This window comes from Wyeomyia smithii, chromosome 3 (genome assembly GCF_029784165.1).
Source record: "Wyeomyia smithii strain HCP4-BCI-WySm-NY-G18 chromosome 3, ASM2978416v1, whole genome shotgun sequence".
NCBI classification, from domain to species: domain Eukaryota; kingdom Metazoa; phylum Arthropoda; class Insecta; order Diptera; family Culicidae; genus Wyeomyia; species Wyeomyia smithii.
Genome location: NC_073696.1, coordinates 150632812 through 150650325, shown reverse-complemented (window position 1 = coordinate 150650325; position 17514 = coordinate 150632812). Strand labels below are relative to the sequence as shown.

The 17514-nt window shown below is 34.4% G+C and overlaps 1 protein-coding gene across 2 annotated transcripts in view; it reads left to right on the top strand.

Annotated features, from left to right (window-relative positions):
• LOC129727093 (calcineurin-binding protein cabin-1-like) overlaps positions 1 to 17514 on the top strand; it is a 667482-nt gene that overhangs the window by 560582 nt on the left and 89386 nt on the right. For both annotated transcript variants that reach the window (XM_055684544.1, XM_055684543.1), the window contains one exon: positions 15778 to 16183. In XM_055684544.1, the coding sequence (XP_055540519.1) occupies positions 15778 to 16183 (406 nt within the window). The remainder of the gene's footprint in view (positions 1 to 15777; positions 16184 to 17514) is intronic.

The following is a 17514-nucleotide window of genomic DNA, read 5'->3' as shown; positions in this document are numbered from 1 at the left end:
CCATCATAATGTTTAAGCATGTGGTTTAAAAGTTATGGAAAGAAAAGTGGGTCGGAGACTGTTTAAAACTATAGAAACGATTAAAATATGTGGCCTAAACATTTTCCAAATTTGATATGAAGCTCATTGAATATTTTTAAATTTTGTGCAAATGAGAAGTTGAAGTGCTGCCGAATTGTAATATGCACATTTAATACGACATCATTAAACGGGAACGGAACAAAGGCTACGGTTATGCAGAACGCGAATGACGGCGCGATGCGATTCGCCTTACCGTGGTGAAATGTACAGCTCTTTTTAAGGCGAAGTAGAGCTATACATTTCAACACATTTCGTCTTGCCGAATCGCATCGCGCCGTTATTTGCGTTCTGCATGACCGTAGCCAAACACTAAGCGACGCACGTAACACGTAATAATAGTCAGAGTGTGCATGTAGTTGAAGATAATTAACTTTGGATTATAGCGCAAACAAGAAAATATTAACTCTTCAAATATTCATTTTTGTTCTTCAAATTTCTGTTGTTCAATTTAATATCCGATGAAATGTCTGTTTATTATCCGATGAAGTTCCTATATAGGCCAAATGATGCATTCCCAATTTACTAGGTCCATAACTCTGCCGACCGTGCTTGGGAAAGCAATCGTATAACGACCAATCAGAGGTCGAATTTTTCGTTTTGACAAGGCTTGACTATTTTCAATAGTACAATAGTGTGAATTATAAAATTACAATTATCTTATTTTGGGAAGAGTCTTAGAAGATTTTCCAATCTATTGCTGCAAGAACGAAGGAAATCCATCGAATACTAACCGATTTATTAGCATTTGAAATTGGACATATTTTTCATTTTTCGGTTTTAGATTTTCATTTCACATCCCTATGTAGCCGAACTTCCTGAGAGAAGTATTCTACTTCAAAAATTTAGCCCTACGGAGCACCTTCCATTGTTGTGTTGCACTCGCAGGTATGACTCAGACTGGCTTTGGTCTCGATCACACAAGTCTATAAGAGTTTTCAGCGTCAGATGACTCTCCTGTGTGTGATGAGAAATTCCTTTCAGTCGCATAAACAACGCCTGCACAGCAGAGTGTGTAGTTAGGTGTGACCAGAGATGCCAGACTTTTTTTTGGCAAGTCTGTATAATCCATAAAAATGTCTGTATAAGTCTGTATACCGCTGCGAAAAAAAGTTACCGATACATTGATACCTAATTATTTGTCGACCTGTCAGATTGTTTTGTTTTATTGCTTGTTTTGATTGTTCTTTTTCGAGTCTATCATAGTTGGTCGATTAATCGATAACTAATTTATCTTTTAAATCTACACTCAAAATATTTTTCACGTTATTGTTACGTGAAATTTCCTGTACTTAATCATTTCCTGTCAGTTTTCATGATTTATGTGACAAACATAACATCTACGTGAAAATCACATGCATACTATGTTTTATCACGTAGTATCTACGTGAACTTTGCAACGTCAAACAGAATGAACTCTCCGTGCGAAAATATACAAGAATCAAAATGGCGAAGCTGTTGTGTAATTCGGTCTCTGAACATAAAATTGATTTCATCGATGGCTTGCCAATGAGTGAGATTTAGGAAAAACCATAATTCGACATGGAATCTTTAGCTTACAGATTTTGTACAGATTCAGTTCAAAGATCCAGGAGTTACCTGAACATAAACAGTAGCAGCTAACAGTAATTATAGACGGTGAATGTCTCAATATTTGTCAGTTTTTATGTCGTTCAATCCATTTTCGAATTGGAAATTTTGCATGCCCGTGCGATTTATCAAGCAACATATTTCAAAAAATTCTGAAATCTAATTTCTCTCTTAAGAATTTGGGAAACCACAATCGAAATTAATACGTTTTATAAAACGTAGTAGCTATCCGTTAATCAAAGGCTTTTCACTTTGCCGGTAATTAAATTCTACGTGAAAATCACATGAAACGCATATGTCTACTGAATAATATTCACAGGATAAATCATCTCACCAGATCATGATGAACTCAAATGACCTCTACCGTCTACGAAAATCTACGTGAAAATGACAGTGGAAAATATTCACATAACTTTTCTGGTAATCATAACGTGAAAAATATTTTGAGTGTAAGTAACACATAGAAGTAAGAGTCTTTCCCGTGATAAAAATCGTCGTTCGTCGTAATGTAGCTAAACTGATACATGATGGCAGAAGTCTCGCGGTTATAAAAATAGTACCTTCAAGGTTTGGGACATTTTAAGCAATTCTTCAACGTTGGATATTGCTCCGAATAGAACAAACGGTCTTTTCACCAATATAACCTGCATGACAATCGATCGAGACAATCAGCTGTTTGTTACTGGGGGCGAAACAGGCAGATTAGTGCCCACGGGGCCGATAAAAACCCCGATAGCCTGACTCGATTCCCGTTGTCATGATTTCACTCTCAAAAACGCAAGAAAAATATGTTCAGCAATAAGGGTGTGCGAAACTGGCTTTTCTGGTGTCGAAACGAAACGAAACGAAATTAACCCTTAATTTCGGTTTCGCCAAATTAGTCGAAACGAAATCAAGGTGGATTTCGAGTTCTCGAGACGAAACGAAATTGGTCTCCAAATTTCGCGAAATTTCGCGAAATTTCGAAAAATATAAAAAATGTTTCTAAAACATAGCAATCCAATGATTTGAATCACAAGATGCTTACCTGGTGACGAAGAGTAACGTAGGTATCAGATATCGAAAAACCGACAATGCACAATGGTCGGAAAATTGAGATTTCCGGCCAAAATTCATTTTTTTGTGCCAAATTGTTGGTTTTCCATTGCAGATGATTATAACATATAAAAAAAAGTTTTGTACTGACATGGGGCTGTTTATAAACCACGTAAAATAAGGCAAATGTCTTGTGTTTTCGAATAAACGTAAATAACTCGTTAGTGGAACGAGATAAACGATTACTGTTTTCAGCAAAGATGCACATAATAGTAAAACGCTTCTTATGGCTTTGAGAGTTAGTTCGCGATTTGTCCGCAGAGATTGCGCACGAATTTGACTTTTGATAGGAGCATTCAAGAGATATGGTTTCTTCAGTAAAGTTGTAAAGCAATTCAATTCAAACAAAACTACTGAAGACGAAACGATTTAGCAAATCTCGATTGTAGAGCCAGCAAATGTTGATACAATTCTCTATGGTCTTGTTTGTTAAAAACTGTTTTAAAACGGTGCTTGATCAATTAAATGCAATCATTTATAACATTTTCTGTTCTAGGTTGTATGAACAAACTCACTAAATCGATCTTATGAACTTCCTCGTTAGACAAGCTCGCTTCTTCGTAAAACACTTGAATAAAACTTCAGAACTATAAAGCACACATAAAACCTTGTTTCCTCCACATACACAAGCAATCAGACCGACTCAAAGGAATGAACTAGAATCAGTCAGCCATAAAAGACATATGAGCCGCATGATTCAAGAGTATGATAATATATGTGAGATTGCGGGTTTATGCGTGGGAGTAGTTGTGAGATTGACGGTTAACTCAATGCAATTTCGTGTATGAAACACCTGACTGCAGTGTTGTAAAGTTCGACCATGAGAACCTCCATTTGTTTATGCTGTATGCCGACATATCCGGTACACAGCTTCTACTTCGGCTGTAAGGCCGTTTACATACTGGCGCGTCCTGCGTTGCGGAGACGGTTCGCCTTGCCGTGGGTTAATGTACAGCTCTGCTTAGCGCTGTACATTAACTCACGGCAAGGCGAACCGTCTCCGCAACGCAGGACGCGGCAGTATGTAAACGGCCTAACTGGCGAGTAAATGCCCAAATGCAAGCTCGAACCATTTGTTTAACTCTGGCAGTTATATTTGTGTATGGTGAGAGAAGTTTGCGTGTGGTGTTTCATGGCCGTGTTTTCATAAAACAAACACTGGGAATCATTTTTGGGATAATAATTCATTTTTATATTCGGTTAAGTAAGGTTAAGGTTAAGGTTAAGTTCACATGAATAATCGCTAAGTCTCTTAAGCAGGTATTAGACGACGCAAATATTTGCTATTTTCGGTACGATTTTATTTGCAAATAAAATCTGTATTGAAAAATAGCAAATATTTGCTTCGTCTAATAGCTGTTTCAGCGATGTTGTAATGGGTAAACAAAATAAATTTCAGAAAAAAACTTTGGGTTGGTAAAAAAACATCGATACACGCGAAAACCAATTTATTGCTAATATTAACCATTTTTTTTTCTAACAAAATGAAAAAAATATTTTTTTACTTAAGTGTGTACAACTGAATAATCAAACTAAGTTTTTCCAGTATATTTTTGAACCTAATTGCTATGACATACGTTGATAAGTCTTCATAAAACTCCAAAAAATTACATAGAAAATTAAAAATTTTAAATTACCTTTTTCTACAAAAACCCAAATTTTACTCAAACTTTTAACATATGTTTTGAACAACGTATATTCTAATGAACCAATTAATCTAATAATTTCATGTGTGTTTTGTACCAAATTGCTCTAATATACGAAAAACTTTGTTAATAAATCACCCAAAAATTCTTTTTCTACCAAAACGCAAATTTTCCGCAGTTTTTAACACATATTCTTAAAGGGCACAAGTGGGGCTCTCAGACACACTATCAGGTGCTGTGCTTACACGTGCTTACATTTAATGTTTTTGATGGTCAAAATTAGGAAAATTACGCATATTTTCAATGTGGCTTGCGACTGACTCTGTAGGGTTGAAATCCATTACCCATTTTGTTTTAGGGAATTAATTTAATAAGCTTTCAATCATATGTGAACATATCATGATAGCTTTAGTAGGTTTTTATATATTCCAAAATATTCAGAAAAACTATTTTTCTCCGTTTCTGAAATAGGTAACTTTGAAGGCATTTTTCAACATGAACCGTTTTTTGTATCAAGATTTCATTCAAAAATTATGAAAGTATAGATAAAATACTACAAAATCATGTGCTCAAAACATCCTGAATAGGAAATTCGCATTTTGGTAATTTTGGCCACTCTTTTATATAGGGACCGTCTTATGTGCAATGACGGGAATATCAAAAATGGAAAACTATAATCTTGAAGGTTATACCTATTCATTTATATTAATTATATTGCAGGTAAAAAAGCGCGATAGATACAAATGATTTAAAGTACACACTTGAAATATCTTTGTAAATAATGATTTAATAAACTTCTGAACTGATTCTTTTGGTTTGAATGAAACTATGTTTAAAATAGTAATCCTTCTTTCATAGCACTTTCATTATTCAAAATCCAAGTTTTGTCTTAGAGCTCAAACTGGAAAACATGAGAGATGGTAGGTAGATTGTCAACCATTCCTGTGAGTTTTGGTGTCCCTAGCAAAGATAACTTTTTCAAAGACTTGACTGCGTTTTTCCCTAAGCAACCATGTATGTCACAAAATATCAAAAAATTGGTCGCAGTGACGATCAAAGGATTAAGAATAAACTTTTGAAAATGATTTTGAAGCGTCCTCCCTGGTTTAGCACGAACGAGCTACATAAGCTCACTAATGTAGAAACATTAGAAAATATGTCAAGCCAAATTATCAACAAATTCCGACAAAAATCGTTGCAATCCTCAATTGCAACGATTAGCTCACTTTATAGTCATTAAGATAGTTTTAAGTTTATTTTAAGTTTTGTTTTATTCCTTTTTTTTCTCCTTGACAAGTAGGTTTGATAATTTTCCTACAATTACATTAACTTAATTGCGAAAGCTAATAACATTCAATAATATAAAAAAGAGTACAAATACATATATATAATAGTGTTGAAATGTCACCATTTGTGGCAGAACACACAATAATAATTCTGAATAGATATTAGTACATAAATAAATCATAACAAACATTCCCCCCCCCCCTATTAAAAAAAAATGGTCGCAGTGACGAAAATACCCAACACGGAGAAAAAAGGACAACCATTTTGAGCTTTAGGGAAACTTTTTTTCGCTTTTGTCGACCAGTGTTATTGAATTTTTTTTGACGCCGTTTAGTCAGATTAGACCAAGTGACATCTTCATCAATTCGAGGAAAACAAACTTTAAGTTAACTATTCTGTAAACTTTGAAGTTGTCAATATTTTTGCGCAGTTTTTTAAATGAGTTAAAGTTGATTTTTAACTGAGCAGTTCGACATAAAATGTCCAGTTTCAATATTTTTTGTCATTTTTGGTTTGGCCCAAACTTTGCATAGATGTTTCTATAGGCTGAGAAGCTATTTAAAATGCTATTTTGGGAGGATTATTGTGATTACAAATATTTTCAGAGCCAAAAGTGTTTTGATCAGTTTGACGTCTTCGGCAAAGTTTTCGATAGTAATTTTATCTCTCCGATAAGAAGAACACTAAAAAATTCATTTATTTTAAATGTAAGAGAAATATTAAAACTAATATGAAAAAGCTTATTCTTCAAAAATCTATTTTTTTTTGTATAAAAATTACAGGAAAAATACCGCAGCGATGAAGATATAAAGAAAAAAAGTTATATTTTTTCAAAACAATTTTTTTTTCACAGCGTGTTTATTTTTGGAAGGACAATATTTTTATCTACAACTATGCCAGAGACACTATGCCAATCAAACAAACTGTTTCGGTTGTAAAAATATTTCAATTATACACAGAGTGCTCTATTGGAGATTAGAAATATTTTTTCAGCTAAATCGATTTGTTTGACTGGCATAACTAGTGTCTCTGGTAAAGTTGTAGAAAATAATTTTGTCCTAAAAAAATGACCTGTTAGTTTCAGCGATACCAAAAATAATAAAATGCATTTGGGGCCATTCCTAAACTACGTGGTGATATTTTGATCCCTTTTATTCCCACTACCCCCCTCCCCCCGTGGTCGTTTGGAAAGCCCCCTCCCCCAGTCCCCCTCCAACTTTAACCAGGTGGTCTTTTTATTTGCCAAGTGCCCTAACGAAAAATAGTCTGATTATACATGTTTGATAAAAACTTTGAAAAAGCAATTCTAATCAGACTGTTCCTGTTCGCAATACGGATAATTTTTTTTTAATTTTTTGCCTAAAATGTATGACGAACGGGCCTTTCAAAAATGCACTATTTTATTACCGTAACTGAATAATTAAATATTCTTCAAATCTCGTTGTTTTTATTTTTATTGTATTTTAATACTAATTGTGGATAGGCCTGTTATCCTAAATTTTCCAGAACAAATAAAGATAAATAAAGTAAAAGGAAACGCCATGTCTAAGTAAAAACAATCAGAAACTTCGAAGAGCAAAATGTTACTCATTCTGATTTTCATAAAAGAATTGATTTATGATCTCATTCTACAAATATATGTACAATAAAGTATGAAAAATTTATAAAAAAATGAAGGTCAAAGAAAACTGATTATTAGTAATTGCGCAAATTGTAAATAGAATTTTCGGTAATATCATTTTCTCAAAAACAAAAATAAAAAAAAGATAATGGTTGTTTAATTTTTAATAATATTTCACTGTCTTTAACAAATAGGGTATCGAACGTCTTCGTCAGTGGTTTTCTTCGGCCCCCTTTTAAATAAGATCGCTGCAGAAAAACTGCCGAAGAAAACCACTGACGAAGACGTTCGATACCCTATAATGATTTCCTTACCTGAAAGTAATTAATATACGCTATTCTGTTGAGTATATTCAGAATCATTTTCAATACAATTTGTTGTTGAGTATAAAAATAAATAAAATTTGTTTGAACAGTTTGATCATCTACGATAAATTGTACAATGGCTTTTAAATGTCGAACAAAATATAAACATCTTTCTTTCTTCCTTCTGTTCACGAGCATCCAGGTCATATATATTGTTTTTAAGACCAAGGCGTTGATTTTTTTGCCGATCGTTGAGTATTGAAATATACTTCCAGGAAAATGTCACAAATCCTGACGCATTGCAAAATAGAATTATTATTCTGTAGAAGTAAATGCCATAATTGCTGACAAATCGCAAACTTTCCGTGACATTTATGAATTATCAAGTCGTGTCAAATAAATTTATTAATCAAAAAAAAAATAAAATGCGAAAGCTATATTCTTGGTGGCAATAATAAATTATAAGTCAGAAAAAAGACCACGTGGTCTTTTCGTCTTCTATATCTGACTTTTATTAGTAAACCAAATATCTGTTGAGATTTATTCAATTAAATTTATAGTCGCAACGAGCACAACCCAGAAAATAATGTAATAATGCGCATCGGAAATTTGGTCCGAAATTTCGCGGAATTTCGTACTCGTCGAAATTAGAAGTTTAATTTCGCGAAATTTTAGGCGGAGTTTAGCGAAATTCAACGAAACTTTCCGGTAATCTCGCGAAACCGAAATTTCGCGAAATTTCGGAAAATTTCGAGTTTCGCGAAATTATACGAAATCATTCGAAATCTCGCACAGCCTTATTCAGCAAAGTGTTCAGTTCCTAGTTCACTTTTTCCAGCAACGGCTACAGTGACTTTTGGTTTTTGTGTTCGTTTTTTTATGTATACTGGTAAAACCATTATGTAGAATATCGGATATCTGTGTAATATCTGTATTATACTAAATGTCTGTATAAAATCCGTAGGCTTATGCGTGTCTGTATCGCAACACAGAAAGTCTGTATAATACAGATTTGTCTGTATATCTGGCATCTCTGGGTGTGACCAATAGAATAAGTCGGCAGTGGATTTTTCGCGTGATGTATTTGAAACATATTCATTTAATGGTATTCGCATGTGTAAGTGTTAATGTATGTGTGTGAATGTTAGGTTTTGAATGTTCGTTATAGTTGTGCTGTTGGCTACCAGACATTGTATTTTTTTTAAATGGGAGGCTGGATCTCACCACTAGGTGCATTAATTTGAGTTTTGCCTTTCTCCTAGAAAGGTATAGCAATCACTGAAAAAACCAAAGGTATAAAAGTGCTCCAAAGGGTCGAATCTCGTATATCAATCGACTTAGTTCGACGAGCTGAGCATTTTCTGTATGTGTGTGTGTGTGTGTGTGTGTGTGTGTGTATGTAACGGTCTCCCAATCTCACTCAATTTTCTCTGAGATGGCTCCATAAGATCCTATTGAATTTTATTGCAATCGGATTTTTAGTTTTAGTATCAAAATGTGAAAATCACAAAACTTCATTATCTCAGAAACTACAAAACCGATTTGAACAAAATTGATATCAAAAGAACGGGCTTGATTTTTGAACCATTTCTAAAATAATTCTATAAGGATCGGACATGTGGTTCAAAAGTTATGTAAAGAAACGTGTTTCAAAGACTGTTTAAACTCACTCACTTTTCTCAGAGATGGCTGGACCGATTTTCACAAAATTAGTGTCATATGGAAGGCCTTGTTGCCCCATGAGACCCTATTGAATTTTATTGTTATTGGACTTTAACTTTGCCCGTTATGTATAATAATGGGAAATCAGGCTATGACAAGAAACATGTTTCTAAGACTGCTTGAACTCACCCACTTTTCTCAAAGATGGATGGACCGATTTTCACAAAATAAGTTGCAATAGAAAGGTCTAGTTGCCTGATAAGACCCAATTGAATTTTATTATAATCGGACTGTAACTTTGTCTGTTATGTATCAAAATGTAAAAGTTATGAAACTCCATTATCTCAGAAACTACACAACCGATTTGAACAAAATAGGTATCAAATGAACGGACTGTCTTCAAAACCCCTAAATAACAAATTTAATGGTGATTGAACATGTAGTTCAAAGGTTATGAAAAGAAGCGTGTTCAGAAAACTTTTTTGAATTCACTCGTTTTGCCAAAGATGGCAATCTTAGTTTTAAATTGAAGGTTCAGTTGCTGTATTGGTACCCATTACATTTGATTGTAATACTGGTTGACAAAATCGAAAAAAATGCTGCTCTGAAGCTCACAATAGTTGCCCTAGAAAGAAAAAGATCCACAGGAAAAGCTATTATTTGTAATTTTTTTTTTAGTTTGACCTTCGGGGCCACACTTGTGTTGACCAGTGTAATCGGACTTTTATTTTAACCATTATGTGTTAAATTGTAAACATATTGAAAGTCTATTCTTTCAAAGATTTCACGACTTATTTAAAGAAAACATGTGTCAAACGAACAGGTTGTTCCTCAAACTTACAAAGAAACAAAACCCAAAGGCTGTTTAAAACTAGCTGCTTTGATCAAAGTTCGAAATTAGGAGTCATTATGATAGAAAAACTATTTAATTAGTACGAATATTACGTCAAATTTCAAATACTATGCCCCAATTATTCCTTCAAATACAACATCAATATTCTAAAATCCAAAGAGTGGATATACCTTTATTGGATTATATTTGGCAATTGAAGGATGTTTTCCAGAAACCGGAAGTCGCAAATTCGGATTTCAAAATGAAGTATGAAGTTGATTTCTGGCCTCTGAGCATCATCCCGGGTACTGAGAAACTCACATTGCGTAATGTTTGTCCCTTTTAGACTGCTTTCCAGAAACCGGAAGCTACTGTCTAGTAATTTAAAATGGCTTCTGAAGATGATTTCTGGCCTCCGGGAATCATACCGCTACCCCAAATCGTATTGGTCATCTGGATTGAAAATGGGGTTTGAGGTCGGATTCTGGCCACTGGGTATAATCCAGGTTTCAAGAACCCATATTGATTGGTATTTGCCCATTCATTGGATGCCCCTTAGAAACTATTAGTAATATCAACTGCGTTAAAGAATTCAAATTAATGTATACCGAACAACATTTAATTACAAATTATTTGAAATCTACTAACTAAAGTCGACATAAACAATCTAAATATTTATACGCAGTATATGAGTACAAATCGATTATACCTCGATCAAAAACAAAATCGCATCATATATTTGAAAGGATTTAATGTTATTTGCATGTATATGTGTTAATGTATGTTCATATGTGTGTGAATGTTATATTTTTAAATGTTGGGTATAGTTGTGTGAACAAAAACAAGAGAATAACAAATCCAGCAGAAATTATCAAAGTGTATTTTTAAAGTGTTGATGTAAATCTATTTTAAAAATAATAAGTTCGAATGAGAAAGGCAGGGTCTCACCGCTAGGTGGATTAATTTAAGTTTTTTTAAAGTTGCGTATTAACTTCAAGTTTCTTTAAAAAAAAACCTAAATTAATCCACCTAGCGGTCAGACAAAGCCTTTCTCATTCAAACTTATTATTTGTAAAAATAGATTTACTTGAACGCTTGAATCCAATTAAGGTATATTCACTCTTTGGGTTCTAAAATATTGATGTTGCAATTGAAGTATGAAATATGAAATTTGACGTAATGTTAGTGCTTAAGAAATAGCGAAATAGAAGAAATGACTCTTAATTTTGAACAATTTAATCACGAGCGATACCAGGAACGTTCGAATAGTACGATACCGCATTTAAATTATGTTGAGCCACATATATTGATCAAAGTAGGTATAGTTTTAAGTAGTCTTTGAATTTCTTTTCTTTCCATAACTTTTGAACCACATATTTAATTGTTATGTAGTTTGTTATTTGTAAGTTTGAGAGATGACTCGTTCGTTTGACACTAGTTATGTTCAAATAAGTCGTGTAATCTTTGAGATAATAGACTTTCGTTGTTTTAGAAATTCAATACATAACGGTGGCTTAGGCTCGATTATAATCAAATGAAATGGGAACGTATAGGGCAGCCAAACTTTGAAACAAAGTGTCCAATTATAATTCATCATATAGCGCTTGAATTGCCCGTTCATTTGATATCAATATTGTTCAAATCGATTGTGAAGTTTCTGAAATAATGAATGTGATTTTCACATTTTGATACATTACAGACAAAGTTACAGCCCGATTACAATGAAATTCAATAGGGTGTTAGGAGGCAGTTAGACCTTTCATTTGACACTAATTTTGTGAGAACATAACAGGCAAAGTAAGCCTCCAATTGCAAAAGAAATCAATAGGGTCTTATGGGGCAACAATGAAATTTGATAGGGTCTTATGGGGAAATTAAACCTTTCATTTGCAATTAATTTCATAAAAATCGGTCCAGCCATCTCTGAGAAAAGTGAGTGAGAATAAAAATCTGCACATACACACAAACCATCATACACACACATACAGCAAATGCTCAGCACGTTGAACTGAGCCGAGTGATATATCCCATTCGGCCCTTCGTAGCACTTTTATATCTTCGGTTTTGCAAGTGATTGCTATACCTTTCTAGGAGAAAGGCAAAAAGTTAAAATAAATCATTAATTAAGTGTAAAAAATTTGTGCTGAAGTCATCCTTAGAAAATGTACAGTACTACGACAGCCGTTGGACGACAGGAGGGCTTCTTCCTCAGCAACAGTAGTAACACCAGCAAAAACGTAACAGTCCATGGAAACAAAATTGTGCGACTTGCAGCGTTGCCGTTGCATTCGCCATGGACTTCAGTGATTATACTACTGTTATGCTTCTTGCCTGTGCGCGATACAAAGCATGCTGTTTTGTAGTGTTCCATTTGAACTTAGATACATGCATCGTAATACAGCGAATTTGTCAATGATTTTTCTTTTCATCATAGCATGCCTGTCGTTATCATTTAGCGTTGTAAAAGCTTATGTTAGCGATGGGTAAGATGAATCAATTGTAAGCGACTGTGTGTTTATTCGCAAGAGCATATAGAAGAATTAAAGAGGGGCCACTTCTCCGGGTTTTCCCTGAAGTTTCTGGGTCTGGGAGGTAGTCTCCAGGGTTTTGGAGGGAAGCGAATTTTTCGAATTTTACATACATACACACACACACATACACACACATACAGAAAATGCTCAGCTCATCGAACTAAGTCGATTGATATACGAGATTCGACCCTTTGGAGCACTTTTATACCTTTGGTTTTTTCAGTGATTGCTAGGTAAGGTATAAAAGTGGTCCCAATGGCCGAATGTCATATAACACTCGACCCCTTTCGACGAACTGAGCATTTTCTGTATGTATGTATGTGTGTGTGTATATGTGTGTGTGTATATGTGTGTGTGTATGTGCAACTTTTTTTTCTCACTCACTTTTCTCAGAGATGGCTGGACCGATTTTCATAAAATTAATTGCAAGTGAAAGGTCTAGTTGCACCATAGGTTGCTATTGAATTTCATTGTAATCGGATTTTTAGTTTAGATGTTATGTATCAAATTGTAAAAATCATGAAACATTAATATCTCAGAAACCAACTAACCGATTTCAATAAAACTGGTTTCAAATGATCGGGCTGTCTTCAGAACCCTTAACTTTTAAATTTCGTTATGATTGAACATATGGTTCAAAAGTTATGTAAAGAAAAGTTATCCTAAGGTTGTTTAAACTCACTCATTTTTCTCAGAGATGGTAGAACCGATTTTCACAAAATTAGTGTCAAATGAAAGGTATAGTTGCCCCATTGGTTGCTATTGAATTTCATTGCAATCGGATTGTAACTTTGTTCGTTGTTCATAAAAATGTGAAATTACATAATGAAAGTAAACATATTGACTTTCTCCTAACGATCACTGGCTAATTAAAAGGTAGAAAAGTCCAAATGGCCGAATGTCATATAGTACTCGACTCAGTTCGACGAATCGAGCATTTTCTGCATATATGCATGTATAGATGTATATGTTTGTGTATGGGTGTGTACGTGTGTATGTGCACCTTTTTTCGCGCTCACTTTTCTCAGAGATGATCTGACCGGTTCTTTGTATCTTGGTGTCAAATAAAGGGTCTATTTGCCGCTTAGGTTGCTATTGAATTTCATTGTAATCAAACTTTTTGTTTTAGCGCTGCGTCAGAGTGTGAAAATCGCTCTTATATCTCAGAAGCTATGAACATAGTTGAATTCAAATTATTGGGCTTTTAAACCCTTAAACAATGAATTTCATTATGTTTAAACATGTGGTTTAAAAGTTATAGAAAGAAACGTAACCCGCAGACTGTTTAAAACTATAGCTACGATCAAAATATGTGGCCTCAACATCATTTAAATTTGATTTTGTACTATTTCAAAGTTTGCGGCCTTGCTCGGGATTGAAGTTGAAATTGAAAGTCATTTCTATCATTTCACTTTTTGCCTTTCTCCTGTTGCCTTTCTCCTAAAAAGGTATAGCAATCACTGCAAAAACTAAAGGTATAAAAGTGCTCAAAAGGGCCGAATGTCGTATACCACTCGACTCAGTTCGACGAGCTGAGCATTTTCTGCATATGTTTGTATGTGTTTGTAACGCTTTCCCAATCTCACTCGATTTTCTCAGAGATGGCTGAACCGATTTCAATGAAATTAATTGCAAATGAAAGGTCTAGTTGCCGTATTAGACCTTATTGAATTTTATTGTAATCTGATTTCTAGAAGTTATGTATCAAAATGTAAAAATCACGAAACATCAATATCTCAGAAACTACACTACATATTTGAACAAAATTGGTTTCAAATAAACGGGCTACCTAAAAAACTCTTAGCTTTTGAATTTTATGAAGATTGAACTTGTGGTTCAGAAGTTATGGAAAGAAACGTGTTCTGGAGACTATTTAATCTCACTCATGTTTCTCAGAGATGGCTGGACCAATTTTCATAAAATCAGTGTCATATGGAAGTTCTTATTGCCCCATAAGACCCTATTGATTTTTTTGTGCAATCGGACTGTTACTTTGCCTGTTATGTTTAAAAATGTGAAATCCAGCTATGAAAAGAAACATATTCCGAAGACTACTTGGACTCACTCACTTTTCTCAGAGATGGTTGACCCGATTTCCACAGAATTAGTATCAAATAAAAGGTCTAGCTGCCTCATAACACCCTATTGAATTTTGCTGTAATCGGACTGTAACTTCGTCTGTAATGTATCGAAATGTGAAAATCACGAAACTTCATTATCCCAGAAACTACACAACCGATTTGAACAATATTGATATCAGATGAACGCGCTAGTTAAGGATTAACTGATTAATTGCCCTATACGTTACCTTTTCATTTGATTGTAATCAAACTTTAGCAACCGTTGTGTTTTAATTTGTAAAACAACGAAGGTCTATTATCTCAAGTATTACACGACTTATAGCATAACTAGTGTCATACAAACGAGTCATCTCTCAAACTTACAAATAACAATTTTATACGCTGTTCAAAAGCTTTGGAAAGAAAAGAAATTCAAAGACTATTTAACACTATTCCTGCTTTGATCAATATAAATGGCCTCAACATGATTTAACCCTCTAGTGCCCAAATTAATTTCTAAACGAACATCGATAAAATCATTATAAACCATTATAAACACTTTTTAAGTATTTATTAAAGTTTTTCGGAACTTCGACTGAAGCCCGCCGAATGGCGGCATTGGGCACTAGAGGGTTAAATGTGGTATCGTACTATCTGAACGTTCCCGGTATCGCTCATGATTAAATTGTTCGAAATTAAGAGTCATTTCTTTTATTTCGCTATTTCTTAAGCACTAACATTACGTCAAATTTCATATTTTTTACTTCAATTACAATTTCGAATAAAACCTATGCCAAAAGGCATACGCCCTTTTAGAATATAACTCACGGATGTAAAAAATCTCTCCATCTGTGAAAATTGCTCAGTTTACAAAGCCAAATACGTGTGCAAAGTCTCATTCAAATCAAAAATGGTCGATTTAATTTTCGCGTATTTCCAGATCATTTGGCGCGATTCTGCCAAATAAAAAAAAATTCGATTTTTTGAAAACTAAAAAGTTATATAACCCCTTAATACAAGTTGACAGTCACATATAATAATAAATTTTTTCTGTCTGTTTGCTTTTCTAGAAAATATTTGAATGAATCAGATCGCGGTACCTTATTCGACAAAGCAGCCGAAGCTTGCATCCAAGTATTCAAAATGTCTCTACAAAATCACTACGTTCAAAACAACGACAACGAAATTCTTTCTGTATTAATTGAAATATTCAAGGCATACCGAAAAACTTCTAAGCACTTACAGGAACTGGAAAGTAAATTTTCCAAGATACTTACCGATGGCTATAAAATGTTCGTATTCAACAAAGCACAAATATCAGAGAACGATAATGTATTTGATTTAGCTGTTAAACTTTGTACATATGAGATTAACTATCGTAAAACAATGGATAAGTTACATGGAATAAAAAAAACGGTAACAACTGGAATGGATGCGGCAACAACAATGATAACTCCAATGCGACCGATTTCAGCGGTAAGTATTCGAATACATTAGTTAAACTATACTCACCGGGTTATAAATGTCGTATGCGCAAAAAATAAGATGTGATATTTATCCATCTACCAAGATAAATATGAACGTATGTTTGCATATATATTCCGTCATCACTTTTGGACCAATCTGTATTAAACTGCTTATGTTCATGATATATGAAAATGGTCTTGGGGATGCATAAATGATGTAGCTTTTTGGGTTTAGTGATCGACGGAAAATTTGACTTTGCTGGGGTACTTTTTCACCTGTAAAGTCTAATACATTATCAACTCTTCAGCTTCCATATATATCGCAATGATTTTCCTAGTAATGAACCTCTCCTTCAGCTTACAATGTGGCAATCACACATGCAGATTGCATAAATCTGAGAGCTCAAACATATAAATTTTGAGAAATTACCCAGGACAGTTTCATCGGCTGTTTCGCTTATTTCCCTCACACTAATGACACTATCATAATGGTTAGTGCCATTATAAAATACGTTGAGGATGGTCTTATTGGTTCCCTCAAACACCAATGGCGTGAATTAATTAGAGAAAGACCAACCGGCAACACGGTTACGATCTGAGTGTGTTTATTTTACGTCTTCGTTAAATGTTTGTAAAGTAGTAAAATTTTGACTATTTTTAAAATATTTTTGACTGGCCATCGGCTTAGTGTGTTTGTTCTGGAGTTATCGCATTGGACTGACCTGAAGTAAGTTCGTATACGGCATTCTCGAGTTAAATTGTGTTGTGTGAAATTCTCGTTTGGAGTGGCTGGTCTGAGCCATGGCTGCTGCTTGCAATAAATGTTCATCACCAGTCAACGGGATTGAAAAAGTACCCTCCCGCTCCGGCCGTCCCCGCTGTGGACAACAGCAATTTGTGCGCAGCTGTTGATAAGTTAAATGCTGTTGTTTCTGATCTCTCAGATCAGATTGAAAAGCACTTTCCGTGCGGTCCATTAACATCTGTTCAGAGACCACTATTTTCGCAAATGCTGTCTGTGGAACAGCCTACACCAAAACGTCGCACAGTGGGGCTCCATACAAAGGCTGGCCAAGCAAAAAAAGTGTCGATAAATGCGACAAAAACTTGGTATTTACATAATTTTGGGGCGCTGAACACGAATTTGGCATCCATTTTTAGTTTGGGGCCGTCCATAAAGCACGAAATCCAATTTTTATAATTTTTTTGACACTTATTTCCTTTTTTATAGAATTATATGATCTTTGACCACAAGTAGTGCCACCGGGCGTCCTTCACATTGAAAAAAAACTTAATTTATGGACGACCCCTCGAACTAAACAAATTTTGCCTAAATATATA